Below are 19,621 nucleotides of genomic sequence, written 5' to 3'. Positions count from 1 at the left end.
TTGCTGCCCTTTTCTGTGGCTAAACCAACTAGGCTCGTAATTTAACAATTTTATTCATATTTATAGATGGCATACAGGTCTGTTATTAAGACACATTAAAGTTCACATCTTCCAGAAGGCATTTCTGCCAAAAAAAACACATTTTGATATAATAAAAGTCTCTTCTGTGAAGTAGTGACCCGGGACGTACACCTAGTTTCCTGAAACTAGTCACAAATGGCTGACAACATTGAATGTGACTGACAATTTACCTAACGCCTGCATTTAAGGACCACACTCTCCTAGCAAGCAATCCAGGGTATTATGGGTAGCACTTTCTCACCTCTGGACTGTAGGGTTGATGGAGTCTGTCTGGACGGTGATAACTAACTCTGAATAGCCCAACACTGAAAGTGTGGCGGAGGAAACAACATGTACATCCTGCCGAAGAAGACACTTCCACTCTGGTGAATCCAAGCTGAAGTAAATGGGCTGCATTATTTATGCTCTGCAGTGTGGGCTGGGCTCTCAGGCTTTCTGGCTTCTACAAGCCCAGAGCTGGGAGTCAGAGAGACTTCACCATTCCATCACATGGAACGACAAGACAATTATAGCACAAAACTATTCATTGACATTTGTAGTCAATTCCTGTAATGGTACTCAAGTCACCAACTTGCATGAATTGATGGGAATCAAGTAATGTTGGTGAGCATGGGGAAACTATTAGAACGAGAACATGCTAAATGTAGCAGCAGAGTCTTAAAGCCTATGCAAAAAGCATGGAAATCAAATCCCCATTTGATTTGTTACTTATTTTCCAAGTAGCCCAATGCGATGGAAAACTCATATACTTCCATTAACTCTAACGCTACACAGGGGTGACACACAAATCAGGATGTTGACATTTGGGAATATAATTTTCTGCTATTCACTGAAGCATGAGTGCAAAAGATCCTAAACTACAAGCAAGAGGCTTGTAGTGATGTGTTAGTGATACAAGCTAGCATTGGAGTGGTTAAAGCTTACTACAAACTGTGTCTACTAGTCAGAGCTAATAATGCAACACTATGACAAATGCTAACAGGCTGACCGCACGCGTTGCATGTGCGAGCATTGCAAAATAAAATGTAGAAATCTGTGTTATTCAATTATTGCACCCACACTGCTCGCACTGCCAACGAGCGTCTGCGTTGCCAAGGGCTAAAATAAAAATCTGTTCTATTTCTGACGCAGATCGCGCTGCAAGTCCTGCCTCTCCTGGTTTATAGAAGCAGGTACCCAAGTCCCACGTGGGTGACTGAAAGAAACGAGGTCAATGGCAGTAATGTACCTAATCAATGAAACTTGCCAATCGCAAAAGAAAAAGTCTGGAAGGAAGAGGGATGGCTAGAAACGACTCGGTTGACCGTTTTGTGTATGGATTAATTGGTGGAGTAGAGGACCTTGTGCATTTCAGGTAAAATTACAACTCAATGTTTATATCCCAGGACAAATTAGCTAGTAACAGAAAGCTAGCTAAATAGGACAAATTTGCTATGCTTTTTGACCTGTACCCAAATTAATATAATTGGTTCAGGGTTTGTTTTGATATTTTAACCTGCGTGCAGTGATCGCTTTTGGTGTGGGGGGACAAAATAAATGTATGCACAATGGCGCTCGCGCGCAGCCGTTGTGGGTTCCGTGTAAGGTTGCATGTTCGTAACTAAACTAAAACAAACAGCAAGACTCCCCCCTTTGGAGAATTAAAAAAAAAAAAAACACTTGGAAGCTCGAGAAAAAAAGCACTCCCTTTCTGTGTTGCTTGGTGCATTCACCTGACGATGACCCTGATGATTTTGTGTTAGACCAGAGGACCCTGAGGTCTTGAGTGGTCTCGAAAGGCAAAACCTTTACAATGATGTGTTGACCCTGAAGCAGTCAGTGCGCAGTGGAGTTCTTCCCAGTGAGAATCCTCCAGAAGTCCAGCACAGTGGCATCTTTGAACCGGACAGACGTCATTAAAAACACAAGCCAAGATAAACCTCTCTAAAACAAGTTGTCTTAAAGGGATGAGGAAGATACAACATCCAAGCAAGATAAACACTGAGCAATAGTAAAACCTAGACTAATGTGATCTAAAAAGTATCTTCCCCTGCTCAATATGTTAAGTCTAGTTAACAAACATCACACCATTTTGCAATGTCCTTAGAAACTGAGGCAAAAGCTGTTATTCTCCTTAGATAGGGCTCAACATCTGTATCCTCCTCTCTTCGGTGGGATTGCTGCCATGGGATAAAAGAGTGATCTGCAGTGTGGCTGGTAAGGCTAGTCTGTACAAGACGATGACCTCAGCATAACTAGCTAGATGTGTATGCTAATAGCCTAATATTTACATATAGTTAATATGATTCATTCAGCTATACCATGGTGTTAAGTCAATTTTGTTTTGTGATCTTACACTAACACACAATGCAGGGGCCCACTGCTAACCATCTCTAGTAGATCCAAAATCTTTGTTGTTATCCCTTACTGGCTTCCATCTCCCCCTCATCTTTCCATTTTCTGTCTGCTGAAAACAGGCATCAGGCATCATATTTGATTATGTACTTGGTCACAGAGGTGTAGCGCCCATAGGGGGCAAGTGCCCCCTCAGATTTGTCCCGTTTAAAAATATTTATATCTGTAACACTACAAGCCACCTAGCAATTTTATGAAGTTGCCTTTACCTAGCCCAGATAGGTTCCAACCTTCCAACCTCAACCTAGCTACCAAGAAGCAATTTCAAGCTATCAATCAAGTTAAAGTAGCTAGCTTGTCTAACCATCTTAGTTGGCATGCCTTCTGGCAAATTTAGTAGACTTTAGAAAAGCAAGGAATAATATAATTAAAAAAAATACTGAATAAGGATGAGTTCATAAATTCATTCTGGAGTGCCATTGTGTGCTCAGAGTGCACTCTGGGCATTCGTAAATTAGGAGTGTTGTTGGATTGTCCGTTCGTAAATTTAGAGTGTTACGCTCTCAGAGCGCACACTGGACGATCTGGCCGAGAAGTAGGTTTGATCTGAGTGTTCTTATCTCACCATGACAGTCAAGCATCCAAGCCAAATGGCTAAAGTTGGCTAGCTTGCTAGCTATTTCCAGAAACAAATGAGAGAACACCTCACTCTGACCATTTTACTTTCCCTAGCAGAGCAGAGCAGAGCAGAGCAGGTTAGGCTGTTTCGTTACCTGGAGCGTTGGTAACTAAATGTGCTGCTGGCAACAATTTAATAGTAAAACAATTTAAGAACGCACCCTAAGGCTCACATTCCTTTTAATATCTGACCCAGATTTTAGCAGACACACAGAGAAGCATTTTTTTGTAAAAAAAAAAATAAAAATAAGAAACACCTGTCAACGGATACAGACCGCTCGAGAGATGCTTTGAGTTGCAGGAAAATATACCTTTTTGACATAAAACAAACACAATCATAATGCTTAATTCTATTTTTACAGTTACAGTGCACATTAATCAACGTTTCAGTAAAAGTGCTAGTCATTTTCAACCGCAGTCTCTGGGCAGGTTATTAAAAACAATTAAAATACAGACGATCAATGAGCAGTGAGTACACACAGAGCAACATAGGACAAGCAAGACATAGCATGCAGACAAAGCAACAAGACTGAATCTATAAATGCAACAAAGTGTTTCCACACCTCATGGATTATGGCTGTAAATTGCAGGAAAAAGCCATGTCAGCTGTTGGAGACCTAGCCTAGCCCCCCTTCAGACATACCCTGACCCTCAACCCAACCATCCTCACACTTTGTGCCCCCTCAGATTTTGGGAATGCATGACGCCCCTGCTTTGTCGAGAAAATATTGCATACATTCACGAGACTAGTGTGATATTTCAAAGTCAATTACCAATTTGCCGATTTGTGCGTTGATTTGCAATTAGTTAGAACCATTGGTTGACGACGTATACTTAAAGGTTGAGTAGTACAGTACAATATGCGCCTAGACAATGTCACCTGTGCTAACCGAGCTATAGCTCGAGCCAAGTCAGGACAGAAGAAACCGCGGGCAGGCGCTAATTCATAATTCGACAGACATAAAATGGGCCACATTACCTCTCTCTATCTCTGCAACCACGTAGTCCACAAGTCCAGTCCGACTATGTTCACCGACAATGACAAGCAGAGAATACTTGTCGTTGCTGAAGCCAGGATGCAAAGTTCGGTTCACATTTTCCATTGCTTCCACCTCTTCAGTTTGTTGTGTCGCCATGTTGAAAAGTTTGGCAAATAATGCCATACAGAGACGCCCCTACTTTATGTATAGGGCGGAAACTCTGTAGATTGACACTTTCCAGACCAATCGGATCCCTGTGGTCAGGGATAAGGGTACCGTAACTACAGTAAATAAACTCATATTCAAGTATATTCTCTAAACATAAATCGGAAATAAAGTCTCAAATAGTTTGCCAAAAATCTCATATTAAGGCCTATTACGATTATTATGGTAACCTAATTATTATAGGATAATACGCTGTTATACGATATAATTAATATCATTATTCATTATTATTGACAACCTGGACCAAGATGTTATACTCGCTTTGAGATCATCTGTTGCAATTATCATATTCATTATTATCAGTTGTTACTCAGGTGGTTTCCCTTTCTCCAATTAAAATCTGTTGCTTCTCGAAATGTCTGTTGCCCCTGTGGAGCCAGTTACTTCTCATGTCTCCAATTTCAATGCAGAGATGTGACATATCATTGTTGCATTACTCCCTACAAAAAAATCCGTTCAAGCAGGCAGTCTTCAGAAGTCTTCAAAAAAGTTATGTTTATTCCATTCTTACACATTTACATATCTAAAACAGCAAGATTTGAGAATACACTATTTGTCCTCATACAACATTGAGTCATCCCGATGGTAGCTGTCATCCTCGATTCCCTAAAAGCATTTGAGGATGGAGAAGTTGCAAGATGTTCCCCGTGGACACTCGCACAACTTCCCAATTCTTGCACCTTTGCGAACTGCACATTGCTGACCCGCATCAGCATCACACTGTCAACACAGAGAACATACAGCCTACATTTATTTTTGCTGTAGATTGGTCGACTGGAGCCGACTTTAAAATAACACACAGAATCATTGTCACGCAAAATATAAAAATGTCCATGTTCAGACATATGTCTTACCAAGTTTCTACAAAACAATTCCATTTCAATTAAGTCAATCCTAAAACTATTCCTTACCATGGGAACCCAACCCAACTTCTTCTCATAGGCCGGCATCTGCTTACTCTGTAGTTTTTCAAGAACCTCTTGTAAAGCTTCAAACTATAGAGTAGAAGAAACATGTTTAGTTTGACATGTTCATATTTATTCTCTGTCTGCAATGGCAGTCTATAAACATACCGCCAATCTAAGTTTCACCATTATGAGGTGTGTATTAGCGTCCATTTGAGCAATCAATGTGCGCATGATGTGTGAATTGATATACCTCAAAACCATCCGTCCAAGTTATTGAGCAATGTACCTTTTAGAATCCTATTGGTGGGCCTATATAAAACCCTTAAAAATATTTTATTTTTTTGCGCATAACGAGTATGTTTTTATCTCACCAATTCTTGTTCTTCTTGTGTCTTTATGGGGTCTTCAGGGGAGCGTGTTTCCAGAAAGTCGTGGGAGCTGGCCAGCACCACCAACACCGAGCAGGTAGCGCAGAGGATGAGAAGAAGGCTGCCGACCATGGTGCTGAAACGCGCGGAACCTGATTGGAAGTTGATAGCAAAGCAGGCGAATCAGTAGGTCTAGGCTAGCATTCTGGCTGGCAGGCAACCTGGACCAAGGTTTTATACGTTGCTTTGACATCATCTGCTGCAATATTCATAACACTGAAATTATCGAATTATTTGACATTTAACATTTCCGGGCAAATGTGTTCAAATAGCAAAAGTATTAGCACGTGTACACGCTATTTTTAAAGGGGAACATAACGAACTGAACTCAGGCATTTTGTCTGGCAAAATGGCATTTCCATAAAGGTATTCCCTCTAGGGAATGAAGAAATAGTTTGAGTTGAAGCCCCAAAATAAGGATTAAGGAGGCTTCAATGTTCTTTATTAAGAACACATAGGCTGTGAAAATCACAACAGCACATTTTGAGTTGTTGGCAATATTAGCAGCTATTGTGCATCCTAGACCAAATCCATAGAAATCTCACAGCTTTACTGCTAAGGACCCTTTACAAAAAAACTGCCTGTATCTTAACTTTAGTATTCAAATTCCCAATAGATTCTAAATCACTGCTATTTTGAGGGTCCTACGTGTCATCTGATCTTTTGACCATCTACGTCAAACCAGGTCTGCTTCCCATCTCCTCTTGTGGGCATAACCTCATCCTTGACCCAAGGTTTGTTCCAATTGACCCAGTGTCATACTCAGAATACTGCGTCACCCACAGAGATAGACAATACAACATTTATATTTTATGGTGACTGGTGAGGGTTTGTTTGATTTCAGATTCAAATCATTTTAACCACATTTTCTGCATTTAGGCTGCACATATATACTTGATGCAACTGAAAAACGGCATGCTAAACCTTTGTGTGTTATAAAGTATAAACATTTTACTACTCCCTACTCAATAGACATTTCCGAGAAACATGGTTTAATTATTTGGTCTAATATTGACACTATAGTTCTTATGTGCTGAAGAAAACCATGTGGTGAAGCTCAGGGTTAAAGGTGAGGAGATGAAACCATGCGGGGGTGGTTTGAGACATCCAAAAACCTACAGTCCGATATTACATTTGCAATCATTTTCAACCATTACATTTTATCTACATAAAACATGTATAAGAAATGCAAAGGCATGCGATTTGGTTGAATAAATGTTTTCTTGAAAAATAACATTTAAAAAAAGAATCCAAAAATATTTCAAATGTACAGTAATAAAATAAACTCCCAAAATGAACTTAAACTGACATAAAAAAAAAAGCAGGATTAACAATTCATTCATTTTTTTTCTCCACTTGACCATAAACTAGCTGTCCCATTATTTTATTTCCCCCCCCAAAAAAAAAACATTTGAAAAGCTTTTTCCAACAGTAAAAAAATAAATAATAAAGTGCCAAAAACGTCAAAGTAAAAATATCCTCCCAAAAAGCCTCTTGGAAGTGCTGAGTTAACAGCTTGATGAGCTAGGGTCACCGTACCCTTAACACCATACCCCTATCCACAATCATCTTCTGGTCACGACACCCATCTTCAGTAAGAAAAAAAACTGACAACTGCAATGCATCAGACACAGAGCCCCAACTGGACTACCTCTGTGTAGTACAAGAACATTCAGTCTTTGGAACTCGTCCTGTTTCAAGAGAACAGCTCTTTTCGTCTTCTTCCCCATTCTAGGGTCTTAAACCAACCTGAAAGGGAAAAGGCAGGAAGACAGTTCTGAGCACTTAATAGTACATAGCCTACCTGTAGAATCCTCAGGCTTGTATCGTAGGTACTAATATATATATATCATCATAAGATATTTATTCAGTCTACAATCTTCAGTGACTGCAAAATGTAGGCCTTTACTTCTGTAAGTTCCAAAATAGACCTTCAGTTATAATCAATTGCTATAGATCGATATGTTAGAGCTATCCCACTTTCTCCAATTAAAATATTACAATTATCCTTTGATAAAGCAGTTGAGTTACAGTGAATTGGAATTGAAACCACATGAAAGATCACTTTACCTTATTCCTCTGCCCGTTTCTCTTTATGAGCCCTCTTGTGACTTGCCGCTGTCTGCTGCATTGCCTAAGTACCAAAATGTAACGTTCCATATATCATTACGAAATCAGTTTCCTTTAGTAGTAATTAAATCATGATCTGATAAGAGATTGAAGGAGATTTTAAGGTGGACGTCATATCCCATATGAGACTCTGAAATGTTAAATGGGGAGTATTGACATTAACAGTTGCCGCGTTCAAAACAACAGGAAAAATATGAGGTCAAATCACGTCATCAGTGATATTCAGGTCGGAGCTCTAGAAAGAGGCCCAAGATGGAATTCCGAGTTGGATGACCATTAAAATCGATTTTTCCCCAGTCGGAGCTCATTTATTTATTTTATTTTTCATAGTTCCTCTGAAGTCAGAGATTTCCGAGTTGTTTTGAATGCGGCAATAGAACCTATGAACATAGCAGCGTTTCCGTCAATAGGAACAAATGGTCTAGAAATGGAAGAGGCTCTTGCTAACCATGTAGCAGCCAGTGTGGTAGCCACACAGGTACCAGGAGAGCAGCATGCTGGATAAGTCTGTAACGGACGAGCCTAGCCCATCGCCAGCATCCACCAGCCCTGCTCGGGGGGGCCATATACACGGTGGAGGTGGAGGAGGAGGCAGGAGTGACAGGAAGTCCTGGAGTAGAATATACCATTATACATTATTACACCAGCATTAAAAATACTCATACAAACTTTGAAGATCTCTTATTTTTAAACACAACATATCACAGACATTAAATAATATTACTCTTGCTGGATGTACAGGCTTGAGGTAGCCAATCTCACACAGGTTGAAGATAGACATGTAGGTAAGAAACACACACACAGCAAACAGCCTCACCAAAGACCCATTGGGCGGTGGCACTGGAGGAAAAAAACGAAACGGGTGATCATTTGGTTCCCGACTCCGGCCATTTGGTTCCTCTTTCCGACTACTTGGCTTCTTCTTATTCCCCTGCTCATTGCCAAGGTTAAAGACTTTTCCCTGAAACAACACAGAGAGAAACATACAAATATCACAATGTGTAGTTTGGAACATGCCATAGTGGACAAGTCTGACATATTTCAATGCAAACGTCCTTATCTGTAAACATCAGACATCAGTAAAGCATAACCACATGTCAACAATGTATTCCAGACGTCCTCAAAGAGAGAATAGCACCCAGACTCACTGGAGGAAACTCAGGTGGTCGAGGTGAGGAAGGCTCCTCTTGTCCCTCTTGTTGAGGTGTCCTCCACTCTCTATCCTTCTTCCAGTCTGCGTTGTTGTTACTAGTGGACCTGAACCCTTCCACAGCCTAGGAGTGAGAAACTTGCCTTACTGGGCTGACCCACACAGTGCTTCAATATGGAAGTTTTCAGGTAACCCGACAAAATGTACATAGAAATGTGTCATAGATATGTCATTCTCATTGAAAGCAATTCTAAGAAGCCGTAGATCTGTTCTATATCCACTATTTCAATGCTTCCCGTTCTTATGTTTTTTTGTTGTTGCGTATTTTACTTTAGTTTTTGTACGCCAGCTTCAGACAGCCGAAAATACTTTATTTTTGTTTATTGGAAAATATATTTCACGATGGTTTAGATGGTACAATGATTTGCTACACTATACTTGCTTGTTTTGTCACAAACTGAAACAAGGCAAACTATTTGTCTTTTAGCAACCAGGAAATGGCGGAATGATTTCTGCATACTGCATCTTTAAAGTTTGAAACCTCTTACCATCAAACTTTACTTGAACCGTCTGGAGTCTGTCATAAAGGCCACATAAATGAGGGTTCAAGTGAAGTTTGACCCCTTGTTGCACCTTGGCAGTAGCTCTTCCACAGTGTCGTCCCAGGTCATCTGGCGATAGCAGGGTGCTCAGCTCCAGCTCCTCCTCGTTCCCGTAGCCTTCAAACTTCACCCGGCAGCGTTCCCCTCTCATCCACACCAGCACCGCTGGGTAGACCAGGCCATCCTCTGAGTACACAGCACGACACCGGGAACCCAGCATCCACACCTGGTACACAATGCCATACATACACACCATAAGGGAAAAATGTGGTTTTAAGATATTCCTCCATTCATCAATTCACAAGAGTGAATCTCAGGACTTGGAAGAGGCCATCCGCTGACCACATCCCAAAAATCTCTCTCCCGTATAGTCTAACTGATTACTTTTGAGTTTTCCTTTGGGTCAACCGGTCCCTTATTTGGCACATCAGTTTCTGAGAGTTTCAACTCTTAAATAATTATAGGCCAATCTCAAAGCTGTCACCACTGGTGAAAATACTTGAAACCCTTGTAAGTGAACAGCTAAAATAGTTTTTATTTACTAACTCTATTTTATCAATGTACCAATCGGGCTTCAGGAAGAAGCATAGCACAATTACAGCAGCCATTAAGGTTTTAAATGATATCACTGAAGCCATTGACAAAAAACAGCACTGTGTCTCACTTTTTATTGATCTCTCTAAGGCTTTTGATACAGTTGATCATGCTATACTAAGGCAGAGATTGTCGAGTGTAGGTATTTCGGAGCATGCAGTTGCATGGTTTGCTAACTCATAGGCAGAAATCCCAGGGGGGACGGGGGCACGACCCCCCCATCCTGGGAAAAATATGATTTGTCCCCCCCAATATATCACTGTAAACATAACTATGTAATTTCAATAATATTAATAATACGCAATGAAAGTACTCGTGCTGATTATTATTATAAGACACTTAATAGCGCGTTTTTACGTTTCAAAAGATTGCGATTCCGCCCTTTGCCTCACAATGGTTTGATCCACTGCCAGTTCTTTAGCTGGCAAGGTAATAGAGGGTTCGTATCTACTGTCCGAAAGGCACTCAATGCACGTAACTGACGTGAGGTTAATCCAGTCAATCGCTCCATATCAATGTTTATTTTTTATTTTTATGTTGGCAGGGTTCACACACTAGCTGAATTTGCAGAGCTAGCGCGCAAACTAAAGCAAACATTGACTATCAAGCTAGCTAGTACCTATTCAATTTGTGGCGTCGTCAAAGATGGAATCTTTGCTATCTTCAGTTTATTCCAAAATCAGCATGCAGCTGTAGTGCTTCAAAGTCCCTGTGATAAGGTTAGCGATAAACTGAACAGAACTACACCCTCGTTAAATATATTTAATGGTCTCGTTGCAAAAGCTAAATTGTCGCCAGGGAAGTTTTTGAATGTTTTATTTCATCTTTATTTAACCAGGTACATACTGGACTGATAAGGAACAGTGCTATAACTATTATTATTAGTAGTAGTATTATAATGATTTAAACATTTGAAAAAGTTGGGACAACCATTCAGTTAACTACTGTACCTATCAATTATCCAGTAGTAGTGATTATGGTTCTTTCAAAGAGCTCGTCCTCGCGCTAGCTTGCGGCTCTACGTCTTACAGGAACGCTCTCACCGGCCAAGCACACGCACTGTCGTGGATGCAAGGTCCGATCCCACTTCTGACACCAATGTAATGAAACAGCAGGGAGTAGGTCTCGAACCCTCGACCTTCTAGCCCGAGGTCCGGCGCGCTATCGACTGTGCCGCAAAAGCATGCTCATGCGGCAGGGTCGATTTCCGCGCTTATAAACCCAGGGTCGTTACACTACATTTAACATATTACAACGTAGGCTGTGTTACAGCACTACTTTTGGTGTCCCCCTCAGGAATTGCTCTTGAGAACATTTCATGTAATTGTCCCCTCCAAAGTTGATATCAGATTATCTGTCTGATAGAACTCAGTGCACTCAATTTGATGGGCTTATGTCTGTTAAATTGTCTGTCTTGAATGGTGTGCCCCAAGGCTCTGTACTTTGTCCTCTCTTATTCACTATTTATATGAATTATTTAGACCCAAATGTCCAAAATGCACAACTTCATTTTTATGCTGATGATACTGTTATTTACTGTTGTGCCTCGTCTCTTACAAAATCTTTCCAGAACATGCAAACTGCTTTTTATACTGTTCAACATACCTTGTGTCAATTGAAGCATCCTCAATACTGACAAAACTAAACTAATGGTGTTTTCTAATGCAAGAAATAGACCTCTAAACCTTTCACCTATTACTACCTGCCAGGGCAAGGAGATTGAGGTTGTAACCTCATATAAATATCTTGGAAATTTAATTAATGATGGCCTCTCTTTTAAATTGCATATACAACAATTTACAAAAAAATTGAGGCTGAAATTGGGATTTTATTTTAGGAATAAGGCCTGTTTTTCTTTTGAAGCCAGAAGGAGGCTAGTATCAGCTACATTTATGCCTTTACTAGACTATTGGGATATTTTATACATGAATGTGTTTGAGATCAATTGACACTCTTTACCATGGCACTTTGAGATTTATTTTAAACTGCAAAACCCTTATGCGCCACTGCACTTTGTATACCAGGGTTGGCTGGCCTTCTCTAGGTTTACTACCTTTTCATTTGTGCATTTTTATTTTTCAGAAATGTGGTGGGTACTCTCTTCATTCGCTGGACTTTATCCTGCTAACTGTTCCAAATGTCCCAACTGAATTTGGTAAAAGGGCTTTTATGTACTCTGCGCCATCGTCTTGGAACACCTTCCAAAATACTTTTAAACTGGAAGAACTTGTCCCGATTGGTGTTTTTAAATCACTGATGAAGGATTTTGAGGCTGATTCCCTGACCTGTCAATGTTTTTAATTTGCTGTTTTATACTCTTGTGAATTCAATGGTTTTTACTAGATTACTAGTAGTTTTTCATGTTGTCTGTCTGTAATGTTTTTGTAATGACTTGGTGCTGTCCATCTTGGCCAGGGCGCTATTGAAAAATAGATTTTAATCTCAATGAGCCCTTCCTGGTTAAATAAAGGTTAAATAAATAAAAACGTTTCTGTGGATTGTCTGCAAGCTTCTCATCGTTCTATTTTTCATCGCTCTGAAAGATAAAGATAAAACAAAGGAGATTACTCAGGATTCAATGTTGGAAAATTGTTCTTCGGATTAAGACATTCATGTTATTTGTTTTTGGTTTGAGGACATCTCTCCCATCAATTCACAAGGGGTACATTTCTTGACATGGAAGGGACCATATCCCACAAATCGTATTCTTCCAAATAGCCTAACAGTTTTGATTCAGATAGTTTCGTGGGTTGTCTCCATGCTTCTCATCCCTCTCTTTTTCATCATTACAGCTCTAAAGAATGAAACAAAGACAAAGGAAATAATTCAGGATTTGTTATTGGACCATTGTTCTTCTGATGAAAACATGGAGACGTTCATGCTAGGCCTATTTGTTTTTTTACTTTGGAATGTATCCATTTATCAATTTAACTTTGTTTTTTACTCATCAAACTACATAATGGTAATAATTTATTATAATGGTAAATCTCTGTTGTTATACTAGGTAAATCAAGATGTAGCCTAGACCTATTCACAATACAGGTGAATGCATACTCAATGAGTGTGTGCATGCATTGAGTTATCAATCTTGTTTTGGCTGATTTTATGAGGCTACAGATGAAATATAATCTGTTTACCTTCCTTTTGGGACTTTTGTTATTGTTCTGATCAACAACATTTGCATAGAAGAAGCAATCACTTATTTTATAAAAGTGTGCACTGTCTCTTTAAGACCCATGATGTCATTCACACACTAAGTCAGTTTGAGACTAGGGCAAAGATGTTCTTGACTGGGAGAGACAAAGTTAATGAATACAGTTTTTGGTGACAATCAGCAATATTTTGCATTGTGGTTTGCATATTATCCCAAACAAGGGACTAGGGTAGTGAATTGATGTTGGCTTCAGTGTAAGCTAGCAAGGAAAGGTAGCCTACAAAGCTGGATGCTACCGGTATCTTCTTGCACTGTAGTGTTCTAGCCTGTAATGGACATTGTTTTGGGAACAGTAATTAGTGGTTTCAAAATGTCTACGTGCCATGTATTATTATTCAAATGTGTTAACTTTTGTGCAGCATAAGTGGTTCCGCATGTCAGGCTAGAGCTAGCCATGAGTAAGTGGAGCAGACACGGTGCTCTCAAGCTATAAGGGAACAGACCTGATCCTCTCTCAATCAGTAGACCAGGTGACACACATTTGACAGAAGTACCGAAAGTAATACAAATTCTAGTGACAAAACGTTTATCATGTTCTAGTTTCAGTATACCGTGCAACACCATTGCCTATGGCTCACCCGTTTCTCCTTCCGGGGCTGGTCAACTGCTTCAGGTAGCACGGCGCTCAGGTCCATCTCTTCCTCGTTTCCATAGTTGTCAAACTTCACCTTGCAGCGCTCCCCCTCCAACCAGACCAGGGTGGCAGGATAAACCCGCCCATCCTGTGACCACACAGCCTTGCAGTGGGACCCTATCTCCCACTGCTCAAAGAATCACAGATAGAAAGCGCATTAAGAAAAAGATTCAAGCTGTATACACCACAAAAATGTCAGTCTTCCATCTATAGACTAACCGATTACCTTTAAGTTTGCCTTTGGGTCAAACTGTCCCTTACTTGGCACACAAGATTCAGAGAGTTTCTGTGGATTGTCTGCAAGCTTCTCATCGCTCTCCTTTTCATCGCTCTGAAGGATAAAGATGATAGGAGATTATTCAGGATTCAGTATTGGAAAATTGTTCTTCTGATTAAGACATTCATGTTAATTGTTTTGGTTTGAGGACATCTCTCTCATCATCAGTTCATAAGGGGTCAATTTCATGACATGGAAGGGACCATCCTCTGACCACATGCCACAAATCTTATTCTTCCATATAGCCTAACAGTTATGATTCAGACAGTTTCTTCTTTATCATTTCAGCTCTAAAGGATGAAACAAAGACAAAGGAAATGATTCAGGATTTCTTATTGGATCATTGTTCTACTGATGAAGATATGGAGACATTCACACGAGGCCTAGTTGTTTTCGGGTTTTAACACATGCCCACCAATGTCCCCATCATCAGTTCACAAGGAGTATATCTTGTGACTTAGAAGGGGCCATCTGACCACATAGCATTAAGAGAATCAGAGACCAAAAATCACGAGGAAAAGCTTCAAGCCTACACACACCAAAAACATTTGTGTTCCATCTATTGACTACCTTTGAGTTTGCCCTTGGGTCAACTGTTTCCAGACTTGGTACACAAGATTCAGACAGTTCTGACTCAAACAGTTTCTGTAGATTGGGGAGAAGCTTCTCCCCACTCTCTTTTTCGATGTTTGAGCTCTGAAGGATGAATGAAACAAATGAGAGTCATTAGGTTGATATTCATGTATTGTTTTGGGTTTCATGCCATTCCAACCACCAATGATTCACAAGGGAGAAAATCTCATGGTGTTTCCCTTTCCCTTTATTCTCCTGAATAAAATGTTTTAGCTAGGTGACAAACTATGTATTTAGATTGTTTTTTTAAATACATGGATCTGCAGTCTGCACTACACTAACTCTATCTTAACCACATATAGGGGAAGGAGCTTATCCACCCACTAGTATACTTGTCAAACTTTACCCGAAATGTTTGAAGGGCTTCGTTATAGGCCTTTACCAGTGCCGAGTTGTCAGTAAACCACATACCCTTTATTCTACATCAAAACAGAAACTAAAATCAATGCTAATTTAATAAGAAAGTACCTAGCTAGCTAGCAGTTGACGGTGGCACGGCTAGCCGTCAACTTTATCAGTGGCTAACGTTAGCTAGCCTCATCATCATCTTGGTGAAGGGAGATATGCTATGCTATAAAACCCTTACCTCGACTCCTTCACTTCGCAATACAACACTTGCTGGACATTCAGCCATAACTGTTAAGATGAATGAAACACACGTATTGACTTATTGCAAGTTGTTTCAAACGTAGAAACCAAAGCATTGATTACATTAAATTCCCGCGAGTGTGTCAAAAGCTGCAGCGCACCATGTGTATGATACAATGCATTCTGGGAATTGTAGTTCTTAAATGGCTTTGAATTAATGGTTGCAATGGCGCCCCTTGTGGAACCGCAACATACCGTTCACATTATTATGACAGTATGGTAAATTATTCTCCACCCGGATGCAAAATAGGCTACCATTTGGTAGAATCAGAATGAGCAAATTCTAAAACCTTTATATAGCAGCAATATAGCGTATAACCCAAATGCTATAACAGATTGCTTTTGGTTATGGCTTTCTTGGCTATTAACTGGAGTAGGCCTACTCAAAGTCATGAAAGTAACACATCGGGCCACTATGCTAGATAGCCAAAGGCTACAGCCAAAATGAGACCATGCATGTTCCCTACCCTCCTCCATCCATATCCTCTAGCCGCATCCACCCATTCAATTCAAAGCATTCCATTAGACCAAGGTATTTCATTCTGTCTTAGTATGCGCCGCTCACAATTACCATCTTAAACCGGGGAAAGTGTCAAGGCGAACTATATCGTGTCTGTGAGCTGTCCTACTTAATTTACTGGACAGTGGGGGTCCACCGAGGAGACAGGAGACATGCCAATAGGCTAGTCAACAGCACTTAGCCCTAATATACGAATTACCGTAGGTTCGAAACCGCAGTGAGCTTCCCATGGCGTCTTTCCATGCATTCCAATAAGGTGAAGAATGTGAGACGTGTGTATTGCCTGCTGCAGGCCTACACTCTACAAATAAAATGTTAATCGAGTATCCTTTAGGGGTTCTTCAAATTGAAACAGTGGGAGAACCCCTATAAATTCTTCGAAAAACTATTTAAAATTATTGGATCCTCGAATAACCTTTTGGGGTACATGTTTTAACTACCGTGCTGTCCTTTCAAATTCAAAACCAAATGTTTCAGTTGGGCAGTTAGGTTCCTGCAAGAACCCCCACCAATTAAGAAGGTTCCTCGATTAACCCCACCTATGGTGTTCTTGGAATAACCTTTTGGGGACAATGTTCAGTGCCTGGTTTCGATTTGGGAATCTAGCATTTCACACTAAATTAATATAATCAAATAGACTATGGGGACAATGATCAACCGCAACTTGATAACAGCAGTAGACCTGGTGCAGTTCAGGTTTGATAGGCCTATCGTAAATTGGAAAGAGATTGGAAAGGCTAATCTTGAACTGTGAATTGCGCAGTTTTAATTAAATCAAATTGTAGCCCACTAGTCCCCAAAGGCTACAGTAGGCTATCGATACTACCTCTAATCATTATAATAGATAGCATAAAACAGATTATCTCCTCATGATCAACATGTCATGTATTGACCACTTTGTAACAGTGAATCATTCTCTTGATTGGTTTTTGGCTGATTATGTTTTTGACGAATAGGCCTAGGGGTTATTGCTAAGGCTACTTGATCATTAGTAGTATCTCTGGGTCCGGGACTCGTAGGGCATCTGTGTGAAACACTAGTAACAGATGAAAGGGGAAAGTTGATATTTGCTCGAATCACTATGCAGCCATTCCGACCGGTCTCTTTTTATTAGGGGGTAATTGCATCGTTTTTTGTCTCAATTTATCGTGGTACACTCAAAAACATTGGGGTTCAACAATGGTTCTTCTAAGATCCTCAAAGTTCCTCGAAGAACCTTAGGGTTCTTGTCTCCAAGGAACAAGTCAATCTTCACACTTGATATAAACTCCAGCTCGAGTAAGCTGCTTTTTCAATATCAGTCTTCGAGAGTGTAGCTATTCAGTTGACGACTAAGTGGCGCTCCACGCTAAGAAGAATGACGTTTTAGTATAGCCTCAATGAACAAGGCTTTCTGATAGAGCACTGTTATTGCTCTGTCATTGTGAGTTTTGAGCAGTACAATTAAAATATGTATTCCTTGAAGTTGAACAATAATATTTTATATAATATTTTATAAATAATAAATAATAATATTTATTTATTTATTGAAAAGTGATTACATTTATGCAAATTAGTTAACTGTCTAAGATCCATATTTATCCATATGGGTTTAATCTGCAGAGTATCTACATAATCTGCACTAATGTGGTTTTTGTAGTAAAACGTGAGAGCTTGGTTTGGATCTCATGAAACATTTCAGCAAGGGGCATACGGGGAACAATAAGATTTGCAAAGTGTGACAAGGTTCGTTCCACAAAATGAGTGCCTTTTATGTCCTTTAATTACAAAGCCTATTGTATTAAATGATGTGCCCTTTAATATAGACCACATGGAATATTCAATAAATATGATTTTTAATATGAATAAAGACTTGCTAAAGTGCCCAAATTCAGCATTTTGATTTGTACCTCTGTGCATCCTCTGTGACTTCTAGGAAGATTTTAACCCCAACATTTTCCATTTTGGAGGGGGCTTTGACAAAGTAATTTCTGAAGATTATAATTTATTTCATGTGATTAGTGATTCATTTTCTGGGGTTTGTGGTTAAACCTAGCGGGTTGAGCATAACACAATTGCCCCTCTGTTGCACATAACAAGATTCCATTCCCCCTGTCACAAGGGGATTTATGGCTGATTTAAGATGAAGTTGTCAACTCTGTTATTAAGTCAACCCGGTTACTTTATTTTTCACTTAATAGGCACTTACTATAGTAATTTGTTTACTTAACCTCTTGATATGTGAATACGTGTCATTTATCAAGTTCAACATGTGCTCTTTATGACGGAATATAACATTTTGGTGAAATAAAAGTTTTTTTTTCACCAAGTTACAATACTCAAAAGGCACCTAATTAGTGGAACGACCCACGTGTTCCAACTTGCAGTTTCGGTGCGATGCAGCACAGAGCAGCACTTGCAGTTTCGGTGCGATGCAGCACTGAGTCCACTGAGGGGCGACTAATGGTTAACGTTCTGAATGTCAGAAACTACTGTTATTTCTTACCATCATCATACTGTATAGAATAGGAACTATAAATATATAATTGCAATCTATTCAAGACTATAGGATACACAGATTTGTACATGTTGGCATTTGCTATAAACCAATGCACATATAGCAACAATATAATAATCCTTCATCATCGATAGGCATGTAGTCTACAGTAAACTTTCATGCAATGTAGATGGATGGAATAAATTATAATTGAGACGAATGGAGTAGCCCTAGTTAACCTTTATTCTGTCTGTGAGGTGAGATTTCGTAACAGATTGATTGGATAAGATCCACTAACAGCTTGTAAACACTGATCCTGTGACTACGATAAAATTAGACACGGTGGAACTAGGATTGCTTGGTACAGGTGATGAAAGTTCCAGATATTATGAGTTCACTGCAGAAATCCGGGCACATTCTAGAAGATAGATGAATTGTCTTTCAGAAAAAAATGTAATTTACACTGGTTTAACAGGATGTGGACGCATCTTGATATAAGCATTTCGCTGCACCTGTAATAACATCTGCAAAATGTGGTGGTCGCGACAAGTACAATTTTATTTGATGTATTGTATAATCAAGATGCGTCCACACATTGTTGCATTTGATTTACCACGAGGGAGTTCAGGTGCTATGGTAACAAAGATGCACGTTAACAATTTACCCCTCTGCAAGCTCCTCTGACTACAACAATTGTATTTTTGCCATAAAAAAAAGTTTTGTGTAAAAAAATGTAATGGAACAATATATGTAATGGAATAATGTATATACAATCAAACACACTTTCATAAAGATGCTCACAGTGATCTTGCATATAGGCCTACCATATTCTGATAGGCTCAGACAACCCCAGTATGAAGAAATACGCAGTAATACAAAAACTAAGGAAATTCCATGGCACTCGTAAACAAACTGATACTTAGCGAGGGAGGTGGGGGATTCTCTGAAAGAGCCCACGTGGCTCCTGAATTACGTTGGCGTAAACAGCCAATTATTGAAAAGAGTGGGGATTTTAGTACACCAATGAACCAATCAGGTAAGTAGTGGCTGAGTAACGCCACGCCTAGCATGAGCGTGGATATAACCCTTGAGTTTTGCACTGTTGTATC

At 39.8% G+C, this 19,621-nt stretch overlaps 3 protein-coding genes across 4 annotated transcripts in view; all 3 read right to left on the bottom strand.

The window, feature by feature from the left end:
• Positions 1 to 4,258, bottom strand: part of LOC110490588 (microtubule-associated protein 1B) — a 53,354-nt gene extending 49,096 nt beyond the window's left edge. The window contains exon 1 of the mRNA XM_021564067.2: positions 4,073 to 4,258. Within this exon, the coding sequence (XP_021419742.2) occupies positions 4,073 to 4,256 (184 nt within the window). The 5' untranslated portion in view covers positions 4,257 to 4,258. The remainder of the gene's footprint in view (positions 1 to 4,072) is intronic.
• Positions 4,259 to 4,675: 417 nt separating this feature from the next.
• cart1 (cocaine- and amphetamine-regulated transcript 1) lies at positions 4,676 to 6,260 on the bottom strand. The gene is made up of 3 exons (XM_021564309.2): positions 5,578 to 6,260; positions 5,210 to 5,293; positions 4,676 to 5,018 (listed from the first exon to the last, which is right to left on the bottom strand). The coding sequence occupies exons 1-3, from the start codon at positions 5,704 to 5,706 to the stop codon at positions 4,905 to 4,907; spliced, it is 327 nt and encodes a 108-aa protein (XP_021419984.1). The 5' UTR covers positions 5,707 to 6,260; the 3' UTR covers positions 4,676 to 4,904.
• A 576-nt stretch (positions 6,261 to 6,836) lies between these two features.
• LOC110490675 (survival motor neuron protein) lies at positions 6,837 to 15,628 on the bottom strand. Of its 2 annotated transcripts, XM_021564171.2 has the most exons (10): positions 15,455 to 15,628; positions 14,806 to 14,931; positions 14,185 to 14,289; positions 13,903 to 14,085; positions 9,548 to 9,742; positions 8,913 to 9,038; positions 8,582 to 8,725; positions 8,213 to 8,374; positions 7,705 to 7,768; positions 6,837 to 7,383 (listed from the first exon to the last, which is right to left on the bottom strand). In XM_021564171.2, the coding sequence occupies exons 1-9, from the start codon at positions 15,500 to 15,502 to the stop codon at positions 7,706 to 7,708; spliced, it is 1,152 nt and encodes a 383-aa protein (XP_021419846.1). In that variant the 5' UTR covers positions 15,503 to 15,628; the 3' UTR covers positions 6,837 to 7,383; position 7,705. The 2 variants fall into 2 exon arrangements, with proteins under 2 accessions (XP_021419846.1, XP_021419900.1); XM_021564225.2 differs by lacking the exon at positions 14,806 to 14,931.
• Between the last annotated feature and the right edge of the window lie 3,993 nt (positions 15,629 to 19,621).

Source organism: Oncorhynchus mykiss, chromosome 1, assembly GCF_013265735.2.
Source record: "Oncorhynchus mykiss isolate Arlee chromosome 1, USDA_OmykA_1.1, whole genome shotgun sequence".
Classification (NCBI taxonomy): domain Eukaryota; kingdom Metazoa; phylum Chordata; class Actinopteri; order Salmoniformes; family Salmonidae; genus Oncorhynchus; species Oncorhynchus mykiss.
This window is presented reverse-complemented; position numbering and strand designations above follow the sequence as displayed.

What these genes read in the sequence shown, in the direction of transcription:
- cart1 (XM_021564309.2), bottom strand. Translation starts at nt 5,706, where the DNA reads ATGGTCGGCAGCCTTCTTCTCATCCTCTGCGCTACCTGCTCGGTGTTG. An exon ending in CACAAGAAGAACAAGAATTG is followed by an intron (nt 5,294 to 5,577) that starts GTGAGATAAAAA and finishes TCTACTCTATAG; the next exon opens with TTTGAAGCTTTACAAGAGGT. An exon ending in AGTTGGGTTGGGTTCCCATG is followed by an intron (nt 5,019 to 5,209) that starts GTAAGGAATAGT and finishes CTGTGTTGACAG; the next exon opens with TGTGATGCTGATGCGGGTCA.
- LOC110490675 (XM_021564171.2), bottom strand. Translation starts at nt 15,502, where the DNA reads ATGGCTGAATGTCCAGCAAGTGTTGTATTGCGAAGTGAAGGAGTCGAG. An exon ending in ACCCAAAGGCAAACTTAAAG is followed by an intron (nt 14,086 to 14,184) that starts GTAATCGGTTAG and finishes TTCTTTGAGCAG; the next exon opens with TGGGAGATAGGGTCCCACTG. An exon ending in CACCGCCCAATGGGTCTTTG is followed by an intron (nt 8,375 to 8,581) that starts GTGAGGCTGTTT and finishes ATTCTACTCCAG; the next exon opens with GACTTCCTGTCACTCCTGCC.